Source organism: Octopus sinensis, linkage group LG3 (genome assembly GCF_006345805.1).
Source record: "Octopus sinensis linkage group LG3, ASM634580v1, whole genome shotgun sequence".
Classification (NCBI taxonomy): domain Eukaryota; kingdom Metazoa; phylum Mollusca; class Cephalopoda; order Octopoda; family Octopodidae; genus Octopus; species Octopus sinensis.
In genome coordinates, this window is record NC_042999.1 from 138747174 (window position 1) to 138774977 (window position 27804).

General features: G+C 36.1%; 1 protein-coding gene across 7 annotated transcripts in view; it reads right to left on the minus strand.

The window, feature by feature from the left end:
• The window catches only part of LOC115209407 (extensin-2), a 271538-nt gene that overhangs the window by 74193 nt on the left and 169541 nt on the right, over positions 1-27804 (minus strand). For all 7 annotated transcript variants that reach the window (XM_029777805.2, XM_029777807.2, XM_029777810.2 and 4 more), the window contains one exon: positions 3479-3654. In XM_029777805.2, the coding sequence (XP_029633665.1) occupies positions 3479-3654 (176 nt within the window). The remainder of the gene's footprint in view (positions 1-3478; positions 3655-27804) is intronic.

Here is a 27804-nt window from a genome sequence, read left to right on the forward strand (position 1 = left end):
TGTCCTAAGTTCAATCCCATATAAGTCTACGCTATCTGAGATAATTTCAGAGTCGATAAAATTAAATACTAATCTAGTACTGGTGTGGATTCAATCGACTGTACCTATCCTTAAAATTTGTGGACATGTGCCAATACAAGAATCATTATAATAATTACCTTGCAAAATGAAATAGTTATATAAATTCCTGAAATACCACAGATCTGCATTTACGATTCAGATAAAATTAGATGTGTAATTAATAGTTAATGTGGAATTAAGAAAACAATTAATGATATATATATTTACGAAGTTGCAGTATCAAAAATATTTCCTAAACTTTTCTGCTTTATAAAGCCGAACTATAAATGTTCTCTTCTGAACAATTCTGGAAACTGTATTTTTTTTTCCAATCAAACTCTCCTACTAAACACTTAAGTATAATTTCGAAAAATTTTAACATTTTGTAACGTGTACCTTTAGACGCTATAGTTCTGGGGAATAATATTCGGATCTCAGTATGTGTCAGTTCTTGCTTGTAGACGTTACATATTTTTGGCCTTGGGGAATGATGCACTTCACATATTTTCTTTTCTTCTTCCAAAACAACAACTGAGATTTCATGTCTATATGTATATTTATACACTTCTATATGTATTTTCAACGGACCGTTAAAAGAAAACTGCCATCCTTTAACATGATAGTCGTAAGACAAAATATAATGCACAAAATCAAGCCAATAAGACGACCTTTTTGTCATCATTCAAATTGCTAAGAACAGCAGCTAAACCTCTCTCAAATCACATCCTCACAGTCAAAAAGACATACAAGATAATGTAGCCCTAACTACATTGTTCTATGGAAAAAAAATTCCGATTGTCGCCGCAGGGACATCTTTGATTATGGGGCTGATCTGGTGCTATACATCACTAACATATCATACAACATTAATTTATCGATATATCGCAGAATTAAAATATGTTGAGGCAACTGTATAGACACAACATTTTCTCATGTTAGAAAGAGGGAGGGTGTATATTTTTTATATAGAAAAGTTATGCATTTCAAATGCAAAGATAGGACATCGTCCAATCAGATTGAAGTAATGTGAGTTAATTAACTGTTGAGACACTGCAAAATGATTGAAAAAATACTATATTAACACATGGTCAAAGATCTTAACATTGCATATTTTGTACTTAAATCCTAAACGTGAATGTTATAAGAGGAAACAAAACGGATGTAAAAAAATAAGATGATAAAAATCGTTGATACGTGCCGAAAGGTACAGAGCAGCAAGGGAAAAGAAGTAGGATATTCAGATCAAACAAACTGCTTAGTCAAGACTCTCATGATAATTGTTATTTAGCTCTAGGTCAGCCATAACTGAACAAAGATATTCCAGCAGTAACTATCCCGTCTTATAAGACATAATTTATTTCAGATCACATTACACACGTCTGCCATTTTTTAAAGGATGATAGCAATTTGAGAGATTTGGTGGCTATTTTTAGCAGATCGAACAATCGTGTTGAAGCTGCTTCGTTGACTTGTTGTGATTGTTAATTTCTGGTTGTAAACGCCTAAAGCTTATAGTTTTCTTTTCCAGGAATATTTACAAAGTTCCCACGAAAGATTTTTTGATAAAGTACATTTTCACACGAACCGACTGTTTCACATTAAAATTTAGAAGGAAGTGTTTAGGAAATAACTACAATTATATTGACAAATATTTTTGATACAATAAGACATAGAAGCTTAAATGTACCAAACGTCACTATAACACTTATATACTCCTTCAAATATTAATTTAACATTAAGTTAATAAATACAAATTTTACTTCAATGACAATATAATATACAAAAATTCAAAACCAACTCTTTGAGAGTATTTTATACATGTAGAGGTGCGTTGAAAACTCATAGATAAATTAATATCGCAATGAAACATTTGCAGACATTGAAGGAATTTGCTTTTAGAATGTGGGATGAAATTTCAGCAAGGCTGAAGTTACAGCTGATTAAATGGTTAGAGCATCGACGTACAAAACGGTTCAATGATCCGTATAGTTCGCTGAACTCCTCGCTAAAACACTCCCTTGCTCCCCAACTAGAGAATATTGTTTACACATAGAAATTTGATACTCACTAATGTATTGCCTTCGTATTATAATATCTACAATCAGTAACAGAATTTGATTTTGGAGGGGAAGGCATTTTCTTCTTTCGCGGATTTCATAAAGGTGGGATTTTATATAGTTGATTAAATCTAATCTACAAGTATTCATACTTGTTTTATCAACCCCCAGAAATGCAATAAGTAAAGGTGGTCTTGAAGCCGACTAAATACTTGCCAGAAATAAGTCGATTAACTCAATCCTGAATTTTTGTGTTCATAATCTTGTTGGGAGCCACTGTTATTTTACTTTACTCGGATTATATTAGTGTTAGTGAAGGTCGAATCAACTAACTACATAGTGTTTTCTTTTGACAAAATGATCATTTGTCAATTTGTGGATGACGTGAAATTTCTGATTGTTGAGTAGGACATTCACACGACATTTACGATATTACACCACGCCTGTGTATGGTGTAATATAGTGTTGAACTGTAAGCACAGCAGCCATTACACGTAGTCTAGACCAAAAGATTGACTGAGATGATTTTGGGCTTTAAGTTGAGACTGGATATTAGAAGAGATTTCATTACCTTCTTCATACCTACAAGAGGCTTTCACTTTATCACTGCTCTGCAAACTTACGAAAATCTTGTTAATTATACAGAAATCCTGATATTCTCATCTGAGCTGTACTAAGTCATAGCATCAATTTCTATCCAGAGAGATTGAAGCAATGAAACTGAAATGGTTTATCGATGGGCATAGTGCAGTGCGTTTAATTTCCCCTTATCAACGACCTATAATATGCTCTATTGCAAAAATGAAATCAAATCCTTCACCACCGAGTGCTAATTAGAAGAAAACACTTCACAGTGGGATCAACTTCATCATCACCACAACAATCATTATCATCATGATCATCACTGTCACTATGATGCAAAGCATCCATAGAACTACCAAAAGAAATAAATTATCAAAAAATTTATCAGATTTTAAAATATTTGCACACACACGCACATACACCCATGCATACAGCTACAAGTACACACGCGCACGCGCACACACATACGCACACACACACACACTTGCATACAAACAAATAAACACATAGACTGCAATGATCTTTTGAAGATATTGTGAGCCAGACTTTCTTATCGTAATGAAGTTATTTTAATTGGTGTTATGGCGGAGGAGAGAAGAGTGTTAGAAAAAGAAAATAAAAAGAACAAGAAATTTCAATAGCATCAAAACAAACGTGAATCAAGAATGACAACAGCAACACCAGCACCACGGAGAAACATTTCAGTAAAACCGACATCTTGTTTTCCATTGTACTACATTACATTTCAACAATAGCATTAGATAATCAGTCCCACTTACTTTCTTTTCTCTGCAAGTTCTTTCAGGTCGATTCCACTAGGAATATACGCAAATGGCTTTTGATCTTTGTTCTTCAACATGGTGTTTAACAAAGCGCCCGGAACTTTCCCACTGCTTTCCTGGTCAGATGTACCATTACCATACTGATTCATCGAATTCTGGCCATGATCAGGCGCCTATAAAGATATAATAAATTGTAATGTATAGCATAAGAATATTTAAATACATACAACGATCTAACGCACACTTCCATTCTTGTTTAGCTATTATTCAACACCATTCAAATTCACATATATAGACAATTGCAATGTTCAGATACAGATGCAGTGTCACATAAATTTACTTTTAATTTGAGTGGTAGAATTTACTCGTCGTCGGGTTAACGCCACCACCTGGTCATTGAGTACTTTTGTTAGAATGCATCCTATTGATAGAATTCAGACCAGGTCTCTGGTTTGATGAAATCCTGTTTCCTTCCTCTCACCAGTCTCGGAAGCTTTGAAGAAATGTAAAGCAGTAAGTAACGCCCTTCTCCTCTAATTAATAAGTAGATTCTCTTAGCTTTTATAGTAGATTGAAATACTAAATAGAACCCATTGACTTTAATAAATGACGGCCAATTATTTAATCTGAAAGGATGCAAGCCAACGTTGACTTTGACTGAATTTGGGCACAGAACGTAGAAGAATGAAAGTATATAACGCAAGGCTGATGCTCCACCATTTGCAATTCTTTTCAGCAGTACATGCATTTCAAAGGTATCAGGAAAACTGATAAAATCCTTCAGCTTATGATATAAACGAGCTAAAAATCTAGGAGGCAGGTTTTGTCTTAAGCTGTTACATCATAGACACACAGATCCATTTCAAGCAGAACAGGAATTTTTTATGTGGTCCTGAATTTGTTTAATGTACTAAAATCTGTTTGACAAAGGAAACTACTTTAAAATCATAAATAAAGAGAATGACATTTCCTACAATAATTGTTATTACCCAATATTGAGTGGGGAAATGATTCTTAACAAGGACAGCAGCTCAATGGCACACTCTAACATGATAACAGCACACTGGTGCTACCCAACACTTGACATCAATTGACTGATATAAACCAACATGGACAAATATCGTGGTAACAACTACAAAAATAATTTTACAGGCTTGAAAAATATATGAAAATCGAAAACTGGAAAATGAAGAAATTGTATGTTTATAATTCACCAAGCAACAGCGCCAGTAACACACTTCGATTCTCTTACAAATAGGAAGATAAAGCAAACCAATCCTCTATTTAGGAATATTTGAGTCAGTGAGCGAAAGCTATACGCAGCTGCTCGCCTTGCTAGAAACAGCTGCAAAATCCCCTTGAAGGTACATACATATTGCTGTCTTAATCTTTCGCAGCCCACAAAACCTCTGCATCAACTAGTTTCATCCTCTAAATGCATCTGTAATCGACACAGACACACCAAACATGTATGTATGTATGTATGTATGTATGTATGTATGTATGTATGTATGTATGTATGTATGTATGTTCTCTTCCGTTTTTAATTATTTGAAATCTTTTTCTAAGGAAGGAACTGGTTTCTAACAAAAATACGAAGCTCCGTCGTTGGAGTGTAGAAAACAAAAACAAATTCACATTGAGAAAAAAGTCTTGCATATTTTTACTGTTCCACTTACAGACTGTATTTGTGATGTGCGAATTAGCTAAGTTGATTCGTTTTTCTGAAAACCCTAGCCCTACACACAAAAATGACCACGTAGAAACCAGAAGGGAGAACTAAAATCCATCAAAAACAAGAACAACTAACAATTAATCAAGCTAATGAAATATTTAAAGTTGCTGCCTTTAGACAAACAAATATTTAGAGGGAACATAACAACAGATGGAGTGACAAAACTAGTAGAATGCCTTTTGCAATTTAATTCTGTCTTAGCTTTCAAAAATACACCGTAGTCGATATTGTTTATATCCCTGTAGAGTCAATTAACACGTCCTCCAAAAGGTGAATCCACAGCTGCTGCAGTTATTCTACTGGCTGAGTAGATAGGAACACTGCGAAATGAATTATATTGCTGAAGGATACAACATATTACTCGCCCCGAAAATAGAACCTCCAACTTAACGATCGTGAGTCCAACAGTCTAACCCATAGCCCGCGTGTCTTCACCCTAAGTACTGAGGGTTATATAATTACATTGTAGTCAACATTGTTTTTTTTATCTCTCTCGGATCAATATATTATGTTCTTGTCTAGTATTGGAATCTAAGAACACTGAAGCAGTGCTTCAGCATGTTCGCAGCCCTATACATTGAAACCACTTAAAAGAACACCCACCCACACACACACACACACACACACACACACACACACACACACACACACACACACACACACACACACACACACACACACACACACACACACACAGAGAAGACCATACATTCCATTGGATAGTCGATATTTCTTCAAACATTTTAAATACTTTTAAATACATTCTTGAAACTTAGAAACAAGTTTTCTTCAAAAAAAAATTGGGCGAAAATATTTAAAGCTAAATCATTTTTAACAGCAATAATTGTTGAATTGTACATATTGTTGATAACCCTAGGAGATTTGTGGTGGTGGGAGATTGTTGTAGGGTGTAGATGTCTTCTTTGGAGTGCAGTAAATAGTTTAATAGTGAAATAGGAGGAGAAAGAAAAGACACTGTAGGAAGAAGAATGAGGATGAGGAGGATGAGGGTGAGAGGCAGCAGTATCAGAAGAGGATGATGATGATGATGATGATGATGATGATGAAGAAGAAGAAGAAGAAGAAGAAGAAGAAGAAGAAGAAGAAGAAGAAGAAGAAGAAGAAGAAGAAGAAGAAGAAGAAGAAGAAGAAGAAGATGATGATGATGATGAAGAAGAAGAAGAAGAAGAAGAAGAAGAGAAGAAGAAGAAGAAGAAGAAGTTAAGGGTAAATCTTATCTGGAAATTTGATGTAGAATGCAAAAGCAACAATAATTAATAAAAAAAAAAAATAATAAATTACGAAATAATGCTTGGCTAACTTGAAGGTTTGGGCGTTGTCAAAACATATATATGCACACACATACATGCATACATACGTATACACTCACATATACAACCATACACAGATTCATTCATACACACATATACACACACATCACTTATTCACTTAAACTTCTCAGGCATCTTTGCATTTACTTATTTACTGCTGTTGTTCGATTATTTATTTATTGCTGTTGTTTTGCCACCTCAGCAACCCAAGAAACGCGATTTCTTCCTTTACGAGTCTGGAAGGCACTGCAAAGGTTATAAATGCTACCTTTCCTGTTCTGATAAAGCCACACAGTCAACATTTAATTTCCTATCATGAAAACAAATGCAATTAACATTAGTCAAGGGATAAGAACACGTTTTATAAAGAAGGTTCATTTGGATATTCTACAGTATATATATACATATTTTATCAACCTGGAAAAGATGAGAAGCAAATCTGACCCCGAACTGAATTTGAAATCCGAACCTAGACCAGAGAAACATAATATGATTAAATAAGGAGAAAGATAACACGATCAAATAATATAAAATTCTATTTAGCACACACAATCACGCACGCACACACACACACACACACACACACACACACACACACCACACACACACACACACACACACACACACACACTTAATCACACATGCACACACCCACACATCATCATCATTACCATCATCCTTAGGGCGGCAAGTTTGGAGAAGCAGTAAGGCTTACAGTTAACTCATGTTAGACCTAATCACAGGCATATTATACTCCTACCGAAAAAACCAAACGAAGAACCAAAATACAAGCAACAAAGGCTCCAACTGTTCTTCTACTATCATAAAATAAAAACAGGAAAGAGAAGAAGCAGAAGAATACAGAACCTATAATCTGACCTTTTCAACAATGCCGCACACCATTACAATGGTGAATTATTAAGAAGTGGCTTCAGTGAAAAATTTATGTGCAACGAACGGCCCACACGAAAACAACAAGCAAAAAGAGAAACATCATCTGGTATACCAGATGATTTTTCATTCTCCATAGTGTATGAATATAACTTCAAATATAAAAAGAACGTCCCTGTCCATCCTGATAAACAAACACTGCCACAGTGCACAAGTACCACAAATACTTTAACAAAATCAACGTAAAAACTAGCTACAGCTGCTTACATAATATAGACTCCCAGCTCACTGTAATAAAATACTTGAATTCATATACTATCCCAACAGTCTAAATGGAACTGTAGAAATACATCAAGATTTTCACGTTATGGAAATGCTTATTGAAAGTGTTTGTATATAAGAAGAAAACAGCAAACATTCTTGAAATGGTCGCACAGAGCTTACACAGAATAGCTATAAAACCAATACATAGACGGTATACATTTCTTCACATTTATGGTCAGAATCAACTCAACGTCACAATCCAATCTAAAGAGGAAAAATCGAAAATATCCCAATAAAATAGAGTACCATAAATCCTCGAGTATAGTCCGCTTTTGAGTATAACACGCAAGGGATTTTTAGAGGGCTGTACCTCTGAAAAACCTAAACCTTGTGTATAATACGCACCCCTTCTCTAACTTGAGTCAAGGAGGTCTATATAACGTCCTTGGTTTGTAAAAATGTATACGGTAACGTACTTTATTATTATTGTATATATAACATAATGCAAATGTGTAGCATTTTTGTGCATTTTGTTTGCAAAAACTAAAGAGATAACAGTAATAACATTTAATAAATGTTGCTTACTGCAAGTTATGGATGATTCTTTTGACTTCATCGCTTTCAGGTTTAGCTTAAGGTATTTTCGCGGCCGACATCACAAAATGCGTGTAAATAAACATTGCTGGACAGCAAATAGAGACTTGAACATAGCTCAGAAAATAATTTTCATTTTTAACTTCGTGTATAATACGCACTAGGTATTTTGACCTTGAAATTTTGGGAAAAAATGCGGATTATACTCGAGGATTTACGGTATTACAAGAAAAAAACGAACAAAGAACAAAAATGAAGCTAAACCATTCGTAAACGGAATGCATAATTACAACTTGTACATCGTGTAGAGACGTTATACTTTAATAACAGCAAGCATAATAGTTGCTATATGCCTCCACAGGAAAATTACTTTCTAATAAATCCGCATATAGTTCTATTACGTAAACATTTATTGTATCCTTACCGAGGATCATGGAGAACTAAGAGTTATCACCCACTAACTACCTAAAAATACTCCTGGACACAAAAACCATCACACTGCATTTACCTGGTTTCTCTAATGCAAATCTTTATATATAAAAGTCAAGTTGTGTGTCTGTCTCCTACGATTTAGATTCCTAACTACTCCCACATTTTGCGGTGCAGTTTAACCAAAACCGAGTATCTTATAGTCGTGATTCATATCGAGCCCTTCTGGGTATTAGCGCGCGTCTACGATGAGTCTACGATTTAAAAAAAATTTACCATCAATTTTTCACATTTTTAATGCATTTTTGGCATATATAAGTAATTTGGAAGTAACTCTCTAAAAATGTATTATTAAATCTCAGAACGTGAAAAGCTACAGTACCCCCCCCTCCTTTGTGGTTAGCCATATTGAGATGGCTATTATACTTTACATCTCTAAAAATGCTTATATAGTTATTTCCCTTACAAACCCGAGCAACGCCGGGCGATACTGCTAGTAACATATAAACCTATCGTGTAGTGACTTCCAGTGACGATTACTCCATCCATTTTGGTTGTCACTTGAAACTTGGTGCCAAGTGTGAAACTCTGAATAGGAATGGGGTGAATCACCAGCTTCGTACAGATAAATGCACTCTACAATATGCATCAATCATTCTTTAATTCCTTTCAAGGCGGCAAGCTGGCAGAAACGTTAGCACGCCAGGTGAAATACTTAGCGGTAGTTCGTCTGTCTTCATGTTCTGAGTTCAAATTCTGCCGAGGTCGACTTTGCCTTTCATCCTTTCGAGGTCGATAAATTAAGTACCAGTTGCATACTGGGGTCGATCTAATCGACTGGCACCCTCCCCCCAAATTTCGGGCCTTGTGCCTAGAGTAGAAAAGATTCTTTAATTACTCCCTGAAACACACATCCACACACACTTGCATGCGAATACGTACACACGCATACTATTTGGCACACACACACACACACATGCGTATGATGGCTCCCTCATCGTTTGCTCTATCAACTAAAGAAAGAGTTATGTTATGTAAGTGGCTGAGTATTCCACAGACCTATGTACACTCAACGTAATTCTCAGGCCAAATCAGCGTCACGCAATATATGACAATGCTACACCCATGATTATGTATGTATGAATGTATGTATGTGAAGGCGCATGGATCAGTGGTTAGAGCGTCGAGCTTACGATCGTGAGGTTGTGAGTTCTATTCCCGGACCGGGCTGCGTGTTGTGTTCTTGAGCAAGACACTTTGTTTCACGTTGCTGCAGTTAACTCAGCTGTAGAAATGAGTTGCGACGTCACAGGTGCCATGCTGCATCAGCTTTTGCATTTCCCTTGGAAAACATCGGTGGTGTGGAGAGGGGAGGCTGGTATGCATGAGCGACTGCAGGTCTTCCATGAACAACCTGGCCCGGACTTGTGCCTCGGAGGGTAACTTTCTAGGTGCAATCCCATGGTCATGACCAAAGGAGGTCTCCTCATGTATGTATGTATGTATGTATGTATGTATGTATGTATGTATGTATGTGTGTATGTTTGTATGTATTTTACAGATGTAATGTTTTCGAAAACAAACTCCACCTACGCTAATTCAATAGCTCATTCATATTGAATTAGCGAACGCTGCGTTTCTTTGCCAAAGCATTAAATCTGTAAAATGCAACAATTTGCGTTATGGTAATCTTTAACACGCAAAGTCTCTTCTTTGTATTCTTGACATGCCGTCCTTTCTTCATTGCCATTTACTATTTCTATCTTGTTCTCCCTATCATTTTCTCCCCAACACCCTCGATGTTCCTTTACATACTTCTCTTGATTCTTTACCTGATCTTTCCACGCTTTCTCTCGTTCACAATACCTTTACACATTACCACCTCCACTGTGGGTCAATCCCATAATTCTTCTTCTCCATTTTGTCTTTTCGATTGAAGATTTCGTTGTAGACAGATGCTCTTTCATTCTCGTCATTGATTCCAATAATACGAGGTCTTAGTCCGTTCTTTTGTTTTGTGCTATATTTTATCCGTACATGGTCAAAAGACCATCGCTTGTGTATGTGTATGCATACGAGTGTGTGTGTTTGTACATATGTGTGCATGTATTTATGTGAGTGCGTATGTATGTGTATTTATATATATATATATTCATGCACACACACAGACATACATAAAATAAAAATTACTGGTACCCTTCGCATGGATGTTAAAAAATATTTTATAAAGTTAAAAATTTAGAAGTATACAGAAAACCAAAACCATTGCATATCTTGCTTCATTGACTAAATTTGACTACAACAAAATTATGAATAACACGTTTTCCAACACGCTCAAGCGTTAGCATGGATTACACGATATTTATAAAAAGTTGGGGCGCACCTAGACACCCATTGCGACGCATCAGTGCTCTCACTGTTAGAGAATCACTTATCTATGACGTCCATTACAGCTCCTAGCCATACACAAATACATAAGCAAGACAACATTCAATGTAATGTTGTTTTAGTAAGTTATGTTCAATAACTTTCAATGACGATTTCTATCCAGATCTTATCTCATAACACCCATCACATTGTCTATTTTCAGATGCCAAAAACACGCATGAAAGATTACCACAACTATTTTTGGTGATGGGTAGTAATTTCAAAGTTTATATTATAAATGGAACTATTGTATTCTGCAAAGTTCAGTTTAGAATTTGCTTTATTTTTCTTATTTTTCTTTTTATATTTATAGATTAATTGTTATTATTCGAGAGCAAGAAAACCATTTGCAAACTGCACAAGTTTTTGTATAAATAAATGGAATAGATATTATGTAAACAGGGATTTGCACTCGTTCCATTTGAAGATGTGTTTGCTGAATGAACGAACAGAAAGACAAGCGTTTTGAGAATTAATAAAATGTCATCTATCGCTGAAGACAGTATTGAATATGTTAAATATGCAGTCATATGCTGAAGCCTTTTATATTTTTGCTTTCTCTTAGCAAATCAAAACCTAAGTATCTTCTATGTTACAATTTCTTTATATTATCTCCATAATTTTACTAGTCGCTGATTATTTATACGCTAGTTTGAACAGGTTAAGAAAATAATAACGAGTCTATTTCTTCTTTTCATTTAGGCATGGTAACCATCGTAACTTCCTAAGACTCTATCTTTTAGTAGATGGGCACCAGATTTCTGTCGATTTGATCGAGCGAGTACATGGGAAGTGAAACTTTTTTCTTCCTAGAAAAATCTACGGCCGTCTTATTGCTTATATAGAATGTATAGCAAATTATAGGGTCTGTTAGTGTTTCACACACCTATGATCAAAGGTGTTTCTATTAGAATATTCCTGCTTATTTTTTCTCAGGTATATAGGAATATATATATATATATATAATATATATATATATATATATATATATATATATATATATATATATATATATATATATATATATAATATATATATATATCTAGGAATATATTCTGTAATGTGTTCTTCCTTAGCGAGATTAGCTATATTTCTAGGAGGTAGAACGACCGCCAAGAAATTTTCTCGTTGTTGGTGTATGGGGCCAGCCTTTCATGACAAGAATGTTCAGTTATCAAGAAAACGAAGCGTTAATAGATACCTAACATTATTAACCGAAAATACTGCGCTGAGTTAAAATGGATGCTTACATTTCTTAAACTTGCTGTATCATTTTTCACTATTTACTAGATGTAGACGTCATGGAATACACCACAATGGATATTAGCCATTTAACAAAAGAATACTTAACCAGAGCTGATATTCTTCACCTTAGATGTTTGAGCTATTAAATTAGACATGGTACTATACATACCTATAAATACAACTTAACATGGATGCCTTGACAGTATACCGAATACTGCGTTAATAATCTCTCTTATAGGTGGTAGGTGCAAACGTATAAAAGCACACGTATAAATCGTAGAAGAGAGAGAAACGTCTATCATGGGCGCCGGAATTCCCATATCACATGATTTCAGTCTACATGACGTCATGTGATATGGGAATTCCAGTAACGCAGTATTATGTTTTGGCATTAATACTGCTCCCGTCGCTTATAATTAATACCTATAAATAAATATTTAACTTTAACCTCATTGGTGTTAACAGTCGCAAAAATATCAGCTGTATCTATTGAAACACCTGCATATGATAAAAAAAAAGCTCATTAATATATCATAAGTTAGTGTTGATAAACAGTCAATCATCGCCCTTGAAATAATATTACAAAACAATAGTGTGTGTAGAACAGTAAGTCAACTTATCCACAATGCCCCTTTTCTCTTAGTGAGCAAATTAGTTGGATATGCATCATAAGACGTGGTCCTTCTTTAGTCATACCGTGAAGGTATCAATTTGAATATGTTGACTCTAAGAAAGGACCTTTTTCTGTGATCTGTTTTTCTGTAAAACAAGGGTGTAATCCCAAGCCGAAATCCATCGAAGATTTTCAGCATAGGATTGAAAAAGTGTTTTTGTTTTTTCCCGCAAGGAACGGTCTACCAAAGGATTGGAAATTTCAAAAACAGTCGTGCAAGTATCATCCATCAAGATGGAACCAAACATCAAACCACATTCTGTGCCAAGCAACATCAATATTAGCGGTTGGGAGGCAGTTGCCGGCAACCGTGGAGACTGGCGACGTACCGTAGGAGAGGGAGTACAAAGGAGTGGCAGAGAGAGAGAGAGGGGAGAAATGGAAAGACAAGAAAAGACGTCAACAAGAAACTATGGCATTACAACCAGCCAGGAACAGTCTTCGCTACATTTGCGGTACCTGCCAGAGGGAGTGTTTGTCCAGGATAGGACTACACAGCCACAGCAGGAAATGTATCAGGACATGAAATGTAAAAGCCGGACTAGACTACTTTATGCGCAACTCCATTGTCTCCCGAGACAAAAAGGATGCCAACAACAACATTGAAGAGTTCGTAGCAACGTTCCTTTGACTATCGATAAAGTATCAAATGATATGTAAATTAGTCATGGTTCTATGGGTTTTCCAATAAAATCACCCGCAAACAACGACTATTTAGTTGGTGTTTGAAGCTGAAACGTTCAACTTAGGGAAAACACGAACATAATTATATATATATTCTCTTTTACTCTTTTACTTGTTTCAGTCATGTGACTGTGGCCATGCTGAAGCACTGCCTTAAGTCGAGCAAGTCGACCCCAGGACTTATTCTTTGGAAGCCTAGTACTTATTCTATCGGTCACTTTTGCCGAACCGCTAAGTTACGGGGACATAAACACATCAGCATCGGTTGTCAAGCGATGTTGGGGGACAAAACACACACACACATATATATATACATATATACGACGGGCTTCTTTCAGTTTCCGTCTACCAAATCCACCCACAAGGCTTTGGTCGGCCCGAGGCTGAACCCGGAACCATGTGGTTGGTAAGCAAGGTACTTACCACACAGCCACTCCTACGCCTATATATATATATATAGTCAATCCAAACATGAACAAGGAAGAAAAAACAACATCACGAGGACGTGGAATAAGTACAGTGTTATTGGACGCTCAGGAAAGGAAAGAAAAGAAAGAGGATTTCACGTTTCGAGCGAAGCTCTTCACCACAAATATAGAAAAAGTCCAAAGAAGGGAAGACGGAGAAAGAAAATCGCCAACGATACACACGAGAAGGAGGAGGGAGGGGAGAGAGAGAGAGAGAGAGAGAGAGAGAGAGAGAGAGAGACACGCATCTGGTGATGAGCACGCAACTGAATTTCCCGGCAATAGGAAGAAAATTATAAAACACTGCGAATAATTAATGAGTCATCCTCGTGAGTGTGTGTGTGTGTGTGTGTGTGTGTGTGCGCGCGTAATGTGTGCGTGCATATTTGCATAACTTATTGAATTTTATCTGTAGCAGCTAGAGTAAAAATAATATGCATAGCTGCAGTCCCACCACCACCACCACCACCACCACCACCACCACCACCACCACCACCACCACAAAGTAGCTCGTTTTTCACATCTGAAGTAATTGCACCGAAATTGCAGATAATTTATCTGTTTACATTCAGAAGAGCATTTTCATATGGATTTCTAATATACCAATTGCAAAGCCTAGTATTTATACAAGATTAAACTATTAACTTAATAACTCAGTAATTTAACATTGGAGAGCAGCAGACGTTTTAAAAAGCAGATAGAATTCTAACAGTTAACGATGTTAGGTAAGCTCCAATGAATTTAAGAAAAAAATATATAGTTGAAGCCATTTCTATTTCAGCCGTGATTTCTTTATCTTTGATATAGTTAACTAGGGCATTGTTAAATCAATATATCTAAGTAATATATTTAATGCATGATATGTTTAAATGCTAACTAGAAATAAAAATGCAGGGAAAAAATAGTCAGAGATTAATATCAATTTAATTTTTTTCCAGCAAATATGGGAAAGGATTCCAGGAATATTTTGGTGTTATTCAGACCTCTTCGTTGAAAGACAGTCGATATATTGTGCTAAACGAAATAGTAATGAACGAATTTTGAAGGCTGGTCATTGATTGATGTAGGAAAACATTGTTAGGGAATAAATCATCCAGAGGTAACATCCGTATGAGAAAACTATACTTACTTAAGATAATGTTAACACAATGCAGAGAAAATGAAAAAGTTAACTAGAAATAGATGCATTGACATCTGAATTAATATTAATAAAAAAAAAAAAAAGAGTTAAGAGGAATTAGACCAGTGACTTATGTTACGAATTTAAGTAAATAAGCTGAAAGGAAAAAGAAACCTAGTGGTAATTGTTAGCGGCTCTCAAATTACAGGGAAGATAAATTCAAGAAATTTGGAATTAATTTGAACCGTGTCAACAAAGCATAGTTCAACACATATCTGGCATATCAGTCGGCAAAGACGACTTACAGTAATTTGTACAGCTAGTGGACAAATCTTTATATATAAAAGTGAAGTTGTCTGTCTCCTACGATTTAGATTCCTAACTACTCCCACATTTTGCGGTGCAGTTTAACCAAAACCGGGTATCTTATAGTCGTGATTCATATCGAGCCCTTCTGGGTATTAGCGCGCGTCTACGATGAGTCTACGATTTAAAAAAAAATTTACCATCATTTTTTCCATTTTAATGCATTTTTTCGCTATTATATAAGGGAAGTAACTCTAAAAATGTCTACGATGGGTCAACGATTTAAAAAAAAATTTACCATCATTTTTTTTCCATTTTTAATGCATTTTTTTGCTATTTTTTGGCTATAACTCTCTAAAAATGCTTATATAGTTATTTCCCTTACAAACCCGAGCAATGCCGGGCGATACTGCTAGTAATCAAATAAATTAACTTGGGGTATAACTTGAGGCGACTTACTGAATGACGTATTCATAAAATTATCAATCAATTGAAACTTCTCTTTTGGTTGCAGAAAAACAAAAACAAAACAAAAGAAAACAAAAAACAAAAACAAACCTAAAGCTAATTGCTGGTGACACTGAAGAAGAGATACTTTCGAGAAATTTAGAATGAATTTCAGAAAACTATTTCGTTTAGGAAGAAATATGGTATTTGTTAGCAAGTAAGGGAGGTAGCTATGGACATGTTTAGGTTTTGTTGATTCTCGTCACCAAAGGATAGTCAATCAAACACGATCAAGTCTGTTTGGTCTATAACACGATCAAATCTGTTTTTCGATAATTGGTGTCGCTGTTGTCTTGTTTTTATCATGTTTGTCTTCAACCACATCCACATGCTCGAAGACAAGGTGTGAGGATAAGAGGTTTGCTTCACAACTACGCGATTCCACGACCGGTCCGACTGTATCACTTTGGGTGTATTCTTTCGTTTGACAAATACACTGCGAGCGGAATTTGGTGAAAGTATCTCTCAGTTTCTTGATATTATTTTCTATTGTTTTGATAGTTACCAAAAATTTGCTTGGTGGTTTTTCTTTAACCAAAAGACAAATTTCAGTAAATCGGGAATGATTTGCATACGTGATATACTACATTACCACTTAACTTGTTTAAATTCAAGCCCTTACTTCAGTTAAGTAATTTCTTTCAGTTCATATGGCGGCGAGCTGGCAGAAACGTTAGCACGCCGGGCGAAATGCTTACCGGTATTTCGTCTGCCGTTACGTTCTGAGTTCAAATTCCGCCGAGGTCGACTTTGCCTTTCATCCTTTCGGGGTCGATAAATTAAGTACCAGTTACGCACTAGGGTCGATGTAATCGACTTAATTCGTTTGTCTGTCCTTGTTTGTCCTCTCTGTTGAGCCCCTTGTGGGTAGTAAAGAAATAGGTATTTCGTCTGCCGTTACGTTCTGAGTTCAAATTCCGCTGAGGTCGACTTTGCCTTTCATCCTTTCGGGGTCGATAAATTAAGTACCAGTTGCGTACTGAGGTCGATCTGATCGACTGGCCCCCTCCCTAAAATTTTCTGGCCTTTTGCCTAGATTAGAGGCTTTCCGAGACCGGTGAGCTTGATACCATTAATAAACCGTTTAAACTGCTTCAGGTTAACATTTACAAGCAAAGCATGTGCAAGAAGGTTCCAGAGGTCTGATTAAAAAGAACTGGAAATAATGGTTATTAGGGAATCGGGGGCTGAACGCACCAAGGGTGATGAGAAGTGGAATGACGAACGGCTCAGATGTGACTGAATAGTAGAAGTACGAACGTAGCTATCTTCGAGGAACAGAGGCCATTCAAGTAGCGTTAGAACAGACAGAAACGAGACAGCACACTTATGAACTAGAGCCTGGAGCACGCGTTCGTTAGTGATAAATACAAATTCATCACGTGGCCCTTTTTTGGATGAGGTCCAAGATGTCTGTAAGCGAAGTAGTAGCAGTGCTCCAAATGTGGGAACAGTTTTTGTAGAATGTCAGTAGCTCTGTTAAGGCTGAAATATTTTCTTGTTTTAAAGAGAAGGGTTAGTTTTGAGTGTGGTTTTTAGCTTTGTTAAAGATGTGTTTTCGCCAGGAGAGATCCTCGGTGTTAGTAAGGTTCAGCATTTGAAACGGCTGCGCTAACTCTAGCTGAATGCTATTCATATTAGTTAGGATACGATGTGGTGGTGTGTTTTTTTCATATGAGTAGTGCTCGAGTAATTTTGCTGTTAAAAGAAACTAGGTTAGTATGACCCCACTGAAAGATTATCTTAAGGTCTCCGTTTATAGAATTAGTGCAGCTTTGGCGTGTGATGTCCTGGTTGCATGCGGATGAGGCATGGTTAGGCAAAGTTATACGAGAATGAAGTGCCGAGTAGTTTGTATAAGAGAGGGCATTGATAGATGTGGCGGTAATTAGGTCAGTGATGTATAGAAAGTATAGAGTGGAGAGCAAAACCAAGAATGAAAATAAAGACAGGTATTATATGCGTGTTTTATGGTCTTCTATGGCTGTTATATGTATGGTTACAACTTGTGGGTGAAGTTTAATCAGTGCCCTGTAGGCGCGATTTATACAGTAGTAGCATTTGAAAACTAATGCAATATTGAATTGATAGGCGTAAATAATTGGAGCTAGAATATTTGAGTATCTACATTTGTGTAACGTAATTCAAGTAATAATCGTATCATTTCTGAATACGCTTTCACCAGAACTAAGAAAATTTATGGCTAAAAGTTAAACATTATCCAAAAAGGCGCACCGAAAGTTTCATAAGCAATTCACACACAAAACCCGCAAAACATACTATAAACATCAGATAATCCAATGTTAGGGAGTTAGTAAGACTAAGAGTAAAGCTCGAGAATTTTAATTATTATTCATGTATGATGCACATATATGTCTGTGCACACGTGTCTGTGTTCTTGTGCGCGTAATCATACATACATAATACATACATACATACATACATACATACATACATACATACATACATACATACATACATGTAATAGTTACATATATGTAATAGTTAAATATAGATACAATTATTATTGGCGGTTTGAGATATACAATGCTGAAATATGTATAATTATATGCATGTCATAAACCTCACAATTTTCTGTTTCTCTCTTCCTCTTCCTTAACCTTTTCAGCTTCTTCCTCCTATTTTAATTTCAATCTCTCTCTCTCTCTCTCTCAATGTTTATGAAGCCTCTGTTTCTCTCTCGCAGATGGTCTCTCTCTTCGTTTCTAACATATTCTCTGTCTGTCTTTCTGCCTCTGTTTCTCTCTCTCTCTCCCTCTCTCTCTCTCTCTCTACTCTCTCTCTTTCTCTCACGTATACAAATACTAGTTTAGTTAATTTCAAAAGCAACACAGAAGTGGGAGGTTTATATTTGACACGACCATCGCTGGCCAATGAATGGTCAGCTTGTAGGAGAATACTGATAATTGTACCTAAGACAGATATATTTTTATAAATAGTTCGCATGTAAATAGATATTGCTAGAGCAAACACTCGAAAGAAAGACGTTAAATGTGTTTAGCAAACATGAAGATGTTTCATGATGGTGGTGGTGGTGGTACTCATGGTGGGATGGGTGTTGGTGGTGTAGTGGTAGAGATGGTGGTGGTGTATTATTTCTGGTCGTCGTTGTTATACAGGCGGGATGTTATAAATACACGTTTCTTAGTTTTGCCGTACCTTCTTCCTCTCTATATAAACCTCTTTCTTCCATACACCAGTACTCACGCGTACACACACACACACACACACACACACACACACACACACACACACACACACACACACACACACACACACACACACACTCATCCACCACCCCACACACACACATATGTACACGCACACACATACACACACATACATACATACATGCTTACATGCATACATACATACATACATACATAGATACATACATGCATACATACATATATACATACATACATACATACATGCATACATGCATACATGCATACATACATACATACATACATACATACATACATACATACATACATACAATCATACATACTGATACTAACCGTACATATATAAGAAGGAACAATTGCGAAAAGGTTCATAACACGACTACCTTATACAGAATACTTAACCCTACCCGCCGATTCTAAAAGAAACCTGATGTCAAAGGTCATGAGAGATTTTAAGTCTGCTGATAACGATAAAAAGTCAGACAGGTCATCATTCCCATGATTCTAACCTACTCTGGAACAGTAATTACATCTGTCATAAAATAATTTAATTCAAAAGTTAAGACTAGGAAGGTCTTCAAACGTTGAAATCTGATTCCGAAATTTGGGCAGTTGGAAAGAGATTTCAACGAGATTCCTTTTCCCTCTCCTTCAGGAAAGAATGTCGCACGCCAACAATACCATATTTGCAAAGAAAATCTGTTTAGGAATTTATTTTTCTCACGATTGTTTAATGAATGAAGAAGTCTTAGATGGAGATATGACAACTTTAAAAAGACAGAATGAAATCCGATGAATATCTGAAGTTCTATACAAAGTTACGTCTAGAGTGTTTTATGCTGAACATCAGCAATATAAACAATTTTAGGAAAATGGGCGAGATAAATTGTTTAATACAAGCCGTTATTACAGCAATTCACTCCCCGCTCGCTCTCTCTCTCTCTGCATTTACACACACACACATACACACACGCAAATAATAATCAGAAACTGGAGACAACCTCAGATCAACAAACACATCGATTGGACCACATTTGTTGATCTGAGGTTTTCTCCATTTTCTGATTATTTGTATTTGCTTCCTGATAAACTCTTGTTTATCCTGTTGTTACCTACACTCTACGTGTATAGTGTACCTGCACACACCAATGCCCAGGAATAACACGGGTAACGGATACCGATAGTATATACGGGAATTTTATCCCCTAGTCGGTTATTATATTTTCTAACTCTGTTTACACTATATATATATATATATATATATATATATATATATATAAGGTCGCACACATACATATACTGATATATATATATATATATAAACGCATACACACACACACTCACACACACATACTTAAACATACATACAGACGTAGATAAAATGGTAAACTTGGTGTGTTTTTATCAAACATATTTTATTTGCAGTTTTGGCAAAAATCCTATTGATAACTGAACTTCTCGAATTCATCCATTGCTAATTGTTGCCGTCCTCGGATTCAGTAATTATTACATAGGATTAAGAAAAAGAAAATTATAAAGGAGAGATATCGTTGACTGATTGTAGTTTAGTATATGTAAAGTAATAAATACTGTCGCAAGTTCTAGGATTCATTGAGCTGGTTACTCGGTTTCCATGGCGTATAGGTGACGAGATTACAACACTCCCTCAGAACAGCACGCCTGTTCGTCAGAGTTATTTATATACAGCTAAGTGGACTGGAGCAATGTGAAGTGAAGTGTTTTGCTCAAGAACACAACGCACCATCCGGTCCGGGAATCGAAACCACGACCTTGAGTACAACACCCTAACTACTTAACCAGGTGTCTTCACAGTTTAGTATACGATTGCTACATAATTTATTAATTCAAGAACAATGAAATGCAAAGCTAATCTAGGCAGGACTTGCAAGTAGAGATAACAAAGAATACTGCTTAGTCCATACAAAATATTGTAGAAAGTCGTATCTCTGTATTCAGGAGTTAGCATTAAAAAAAAAAATCTTTCAGCATGATTGAATCATATCGCGACAGCAATGCTGGGTTATTTAGTTGGTTGGAGTCAAGGTAGGAACTGTCCACAGTTGTGTTCTTGTAAAAAACAAAAACAAAAAAATCCCAACAAAAAAATCTGTCATTGCCTCAAATGTCATTTCCAGAGAGTTTTTGACATTTTCTCCTTTTTCGAAGTCGGTCGTTAATGATACCAGATTTTTATTTATCTTCTCTCAAAGAGAAGAAAATTTTAAAAAAGCAAGAATTTACCTTGTATGGTATTTAGTATATATTATTCACCTTTGTTGTCCAAAATCATGCCACTCTGAATTATTTCTCATAGCTCATCTATCTATCTATCTATCTATCTATCTATCTATCTATCTATCTATCTATCTATCTATCTATCTATCTATCTACCAATGTATGTATGTATGTATGTATGTATGTATGTATGTATGTATGTATGTATGTATGTGTGCATGTGTGTGTGTGTGTGTGTGTGTGTGTGTGTGTGTGTGTGTGTGTGTGTGTGTGTCTATGTGTGTACGTAAGTGTTTAAAATTTTTCTGTATCTATAAATATAAATTCGGTCATTCCTTTGCGTGGAAAAATTTCGCTATCTTGTAAAAATATCCATTTATGTGTATTTTAATCGCCAGCAAGTGCTTAGAAGTTAAATTTAGAATAGAAACCAATGAAAATTGATTATCTTGAATACACTAAGATAAACTATACTTTAATGGCCACATAGCCTTTGCCATTTGATAGCATTGTGTGGAATACAGAAGTTGGAGAAATAAAAGACAAGTAAGCAAATACAAGATTTTATAAACAGCTTCAAAGCGTATTTGCTAGATTTTAGCAAGCTGAGGTTGAATCTCTTTCGATTCCAAGCAAACAGTCTTTCATGTCACTTAGATGTTCTCGGGTAATACACACACACATACACACACACACACACACACACACACAACACACACACACACACACCACACACACACACACACACACACACACACACACACATATACACACACAATATATATATATATATACAACTCTTTTTTACTTGTTTCAGTCATTTGACTGTGGCCATGCTGGAGTACCGCCTTTAGTCGAGCGAATCGACACTAGGACTTATTCTTGGTAAGCCTAGTACTTATTCTATTTGCCGAACCAGCATCGGTTGTCAAGCGATGTTGGGTGGGGGGTAAACACAGACACACAAACATATACACACACAAACATATATACATATATATATACATATATACGACGGGCTTCTTTCAGTTTCCGTCTACCAAATCCACTCACAAGGCTTTGGTCGGCCTGAGGGTATAGTAGAAGACACTTGACCAAGATGCCACGCAGTGGGACTGAACCCGGTTCGTAAGCAAGCTACTTACCATACAGCCACTCCTACGCCTACCTATATATATATATGTAAGAAACAAGTTAAAAATAATGGTCATTATATATATATATATTGGGTTGGCAACTAGGTTCCCGCCGTTTTTTTTAAATTTTGGAATTTATTGCGTTTTTAAATTTTGGAATCTATTTTTTTCGAGAATTCTATTTTTGAATCATTTTGGAATCTATTTTGTTTCTTTTCTAGTTAATTTTAGTTAATTTTTGTTTATTTTCAGATCATTAAAATGGAATGTCAAGTTAAGAAAAAACGAGCATTTTCGACATCTTCCTTTTGCTTTTAATAGGTTCTAAGGCCGCAAAATGTGCTCGCGACATTTATACTGTGTATAGAGAGGGTGCCATAGCTGAAAGAACCGCTCGTGATTGTTATGCCAAGTTCAAAAATGGAAATTTTGGCCTCAAACACACAACTCGTTTTAGCCGTCCAGTTTTGTTCGATGAAGAGCGATTAAACCAACTTTTGCACGAAAATTCTCGTCAAACGACAAGGAACTGGCAGAAAAAATGGAATGCTCCTACACTGCTATAGAGAAGCATCTTCACTCGATGGGAAAGATCCAGAAGTATGGAGCATGGGTTCCGCATGCTTTAAGTGACAACAGCAACAAAAATCAACGAGTCACAATCTCCGCTGGTTTGCTTGCTCGTCACCGCTCAACTCATGGACACAAGCAACGATTTCTTTACTGAATCGTTACTGGCGATGAAAACTGGTGCCTGTACATCAATATGAAGCAGCATAAGGAATGGCTTTGCTGTGGTAAACAAGCGACACCGGGCGTGAAACAAAATCTTCATCCGCGTAAAACGATGTTGTGCGTATGGTGGGACTGGTAAGGGATTATTCATTACGAATTGCATGAACGGAACCAAACGATCAACACGGAACTCTATGTTCAACAGATGGAACGACTCAACACGCCTATTCAAGAGAAAAGACCTAATCGGCAGCATGGAGTTCTACTGCTGCACGACAACGCCCACCCTCATATCGCCAATATAACCAAGGAAGCCATTCAAACGCATGGCTGGTAAGTGCTGCCACATCCGCCGTACTCTCCTGATTTGGCACCAACGGATTTCCACCTCTTTCGATCTCTTTCAAATGCTATGCGCGGAGTCTCGTTCAATATTGATGCAGAATTGAGAGCTTGGCTGGATCAATTTTTCGAGTCGAAATCGGGTGATTTCTATTAACGAGGTATTGAAAATCTTGTTGAACGTTGGGAAGAAGTTGTAAACAACAAGAGTGAATACATTATTGATTAATTAGTTATTTTTTTTATTAAACATTAAAAAAAATTTAAATAAGAAAATGGCGGGAACTTAGTTGTCAACCCAATATATATAATCTATCTATCTATCTATCTATCTATCTATCTATCTATCTATCTATCTATCTATCTATCTATCTATCTATCTATCTATCTATCTATCTGTCTGTATATCTATATATATAAAACTGTAGTTGTGTGAGTGTCTGTCCCCTTCGATTTAGATTCCTAACTACTCCCACATTTTGCGGTGCAGTTTAACCAAATTCGGGTATCTTATAGTCGTGATTCATATCGAGCCCGTCTGAGTATTAGCGCGCGTCTACGATGAGTCTACAATTTTAAAAATAATTTAACATCATTTTTTATTCCATTTAATGCATAATTTTTCGTGTGTCGATGGCGGCGGAGTTGGCGTCCATGGTCACACCTGCACCTGTTTGCTTCTCCCCTTCTTCCCTCCCTCGTGAAGCTGTGGGGAAGGGAGTGTAAGGAAATCAACGTCGTAAAGCGTTGTCAAGGAGACCAGCGTTCTTTTAGAACAACGACTTCATGGCTTGAAGACACCAAAACAGAAATGGCTAAGAAAGCCCGAATTGGCATCTATAAGGGAAGTAACTCTCTAAAAATGCTTATATAGTTATTTCCCTTACAAACCCGAGCAACGCCGGGCGATACTGCTAGTATATATATATATATATATATATATGAATTTAAAATGTATCCAGTAAACAATAGCATTCTTGGTCAACAGGCTAGACAATGACTAACTACATTTGATCACAATGATATTGAAAATAGAACCTTTTCATCTTCGGATGAGGACATACAATATTTTCGAGAATATCATATACTGAACACAATAAACGATGATCAAATACTAAGAAATGCTAAAACTAACAGTTTCTTTCTGTGGTCTGACGATGGTGACAGAAGGATGTATACTTTTTTATAAATATGAGACAACAATAAGCATTAGTCCTATTCGGACAAAATATAGAGAATATGTATGTTATATTTTAATATATATATATATATATTACCTGCCTTATTTTTATGTTTTTTTTTTGCCTAGGTTATCCTTATATATCATCGCTCAACACTTGATTTTATTAATCTTTACTGAATACTTTGCTCATCTTTGCACGAAAAAATATTTTCGTTATGTTTGTGGAATAGGGATTGTTATAATCAACATAACAGCTGTTTCAATATTTTAATTTTAAATTTTATGCTAACCTCTGAGAGAAGAATTCTGCTGTACATAATTTGTACCCATGAAAACCATATTTCAATTCACGTTATTTTGGCTCTACACAATATAATTTTGCTATAATTTCCGGCGTTACCGGCATATATAAAACCAATAATTTTATCTTGCAAGCTTTTGTGCTGTTTTCCGCTGATGATGGTGACACATGTACGTATAATTTTTATAAACGTGTGTCTTCTAGCAACATGAATATTGTCCGGAATACATCTACATTTATTTTAATATATAATCACTCTTTAATTCAAGTGCACTTTTGGTTAAGCCATACATACATACATACATGCATACATACATATATACATACATACATAGTATAATATATGCATACATACATGTAATATATGTCTATAAATATTAATACACACATGCACACACACGTATCAGAATTCACAAGAAGTCTGGTTCTCAGTCATGAGAGGTGTGATATCTTGAGCAAGTGCGTGTATGAAATATTCAGCCGCTTATAGTTTAAGTCAACCAATAGGTAAGTATGTATGTGTGTCTGTGTTTGTGTGTGTGTGTATGTATTTGTGTGTATATATTTGTGTGTGTGTGTATGTATGTGTATCAGTATGTTTGCAAGTATGAGGAGTATGAAACACGAGGAAATAGTTCAGTATTAATCAATGCTGTACAGTATGGCACTCTGATATCAGAGTCCTGAATCCATCTGACTGATTTGTAAAGAATCACTCATCAATATGCTATAACCACTAAATCACAAGTGCAGCTTCTTCATTCTGTCTCTTGCGTCGCTACTACAGCAGTGTCTCTTCTATTGGCCTCTTGAGTCTTCTACTGCAAGAGCATCTGCTCTTATGCCGCTAATTCTCATGGTCAATGAACTATTAATAACAAAGATCCCACGAATTAGCCACTCCGGTAAACATTTGTGATCAAAATGAATAACTTTACAGCAACGCTAGATTCGTGCTGAAGTGAAACTCAAAAGTAACAACAGAAGTACATATATATATGTACTAGTAGTATAGCCCAGCCTTGCTCGGGCTTGTTTTCTTTTCGAACCTTTAAAATTGGAATTATTGAAAAGTAAAAATTTTGCATTATGTAGCTTGTTATTCTCTTTATTTTTCTGGTTGAAATACACCAAAAAATGACGACACAGCAGTCAAAAATTCGTAAAAAATATGGATTTTCATAGAAAAAAAAAAAACACCTTTTTGATGTAAATAATTTTTGGTGTTAACATGGTCCGATTTGAATTTTTTTCTCCTACGGAAGGAAGAGCAAGCCTTCTTCTAACATACTCTCAATTTTGATCAACTTGCGCCGCAGGGTCTCGGAGGAGATAGTGTTAGTTGAAGGCTACCAAACCTGCCACACACAGACAACTTCAGCTTTATATATATATATAGAGAGATGTGTGTGCGTGCACGTGCGCGCGGACTCACACGCAGACACACAGACGCACACAAACATACATACACAGATACACTGTTTCTTTTTTCGAGTGAGGTGAGGGGTGAGGTTAATAATAATAAACAGTGTTTGGCAATTTTAGTTACTGTAAATAGTTGTTTGTTTTCACGCCCCACCCCCTCCAGCCTTTTCCTGAACCAATATAGTTTGTTTCAAATTAGTTGCTATCAGAAATAGATGATTGTACCTCGAGGCTACAAGCAATAGATAAATAAATAAACAAAGCCGGAAAAAAAAAAGAACCCAAATAAAAAAAAGAATACAAGTTATACAATTACTTAAGTTCACTTGGTACATATTATATGTTTTTATTTCATTTATCGATGCAGTGGCGATAGTAGTTGTAGGTGGTAGTGGAATAGATTGTTGTGGTGGAGGTGGAACAGGTGGTGCTAGTGATGCTGGTGGCGGTGGTGGTTAGGATTCACGCAGCTATTAAGATTTGAAAGGAGAATAATTGGCTAAGAGGGGAACAGACGACATCTCATATATTGTCACTAGCTTTGCGCTGCGTGTAATGATAAAACACACACAGACACAGACACACACACACACACACTTGCTGCAAGGCGATGAGCCAACTGGTGAGCCTCTATGTATAAGTTCAAAAAGCATGCTATGTATGAACGTATCAACCAGAGAGCTTTGCTTCATTGTGAAATAGTAGAAATAGGGATCTTTTCAAATTTGTGGCCAGGACCCCAGATCTTTCTAGTTAACTAAATAATTTGAAACTTTGTGTACTCATAGAGTGGAACTAGTTTATTCGCCAGTTGAAACTAGTTTATTTGAGAAAAATCTATTTTATGACTTTAATAAAACTGCGAATTTTAACCAATGAGATTGCTTGTTTTCATATCTAAAACGTTACTGCGATCTGTTAGTGTGACGTTGAAAGCAGTTTTGTGACGTAGTTGAAGACGGCTTATAAGCACGTTTGTTTCCTATATAGACACACACACGTATATACATATATACCTATAAATACCTGGCTGCTATTTCTAAAAAGCTTTGTGTGTGGTAAA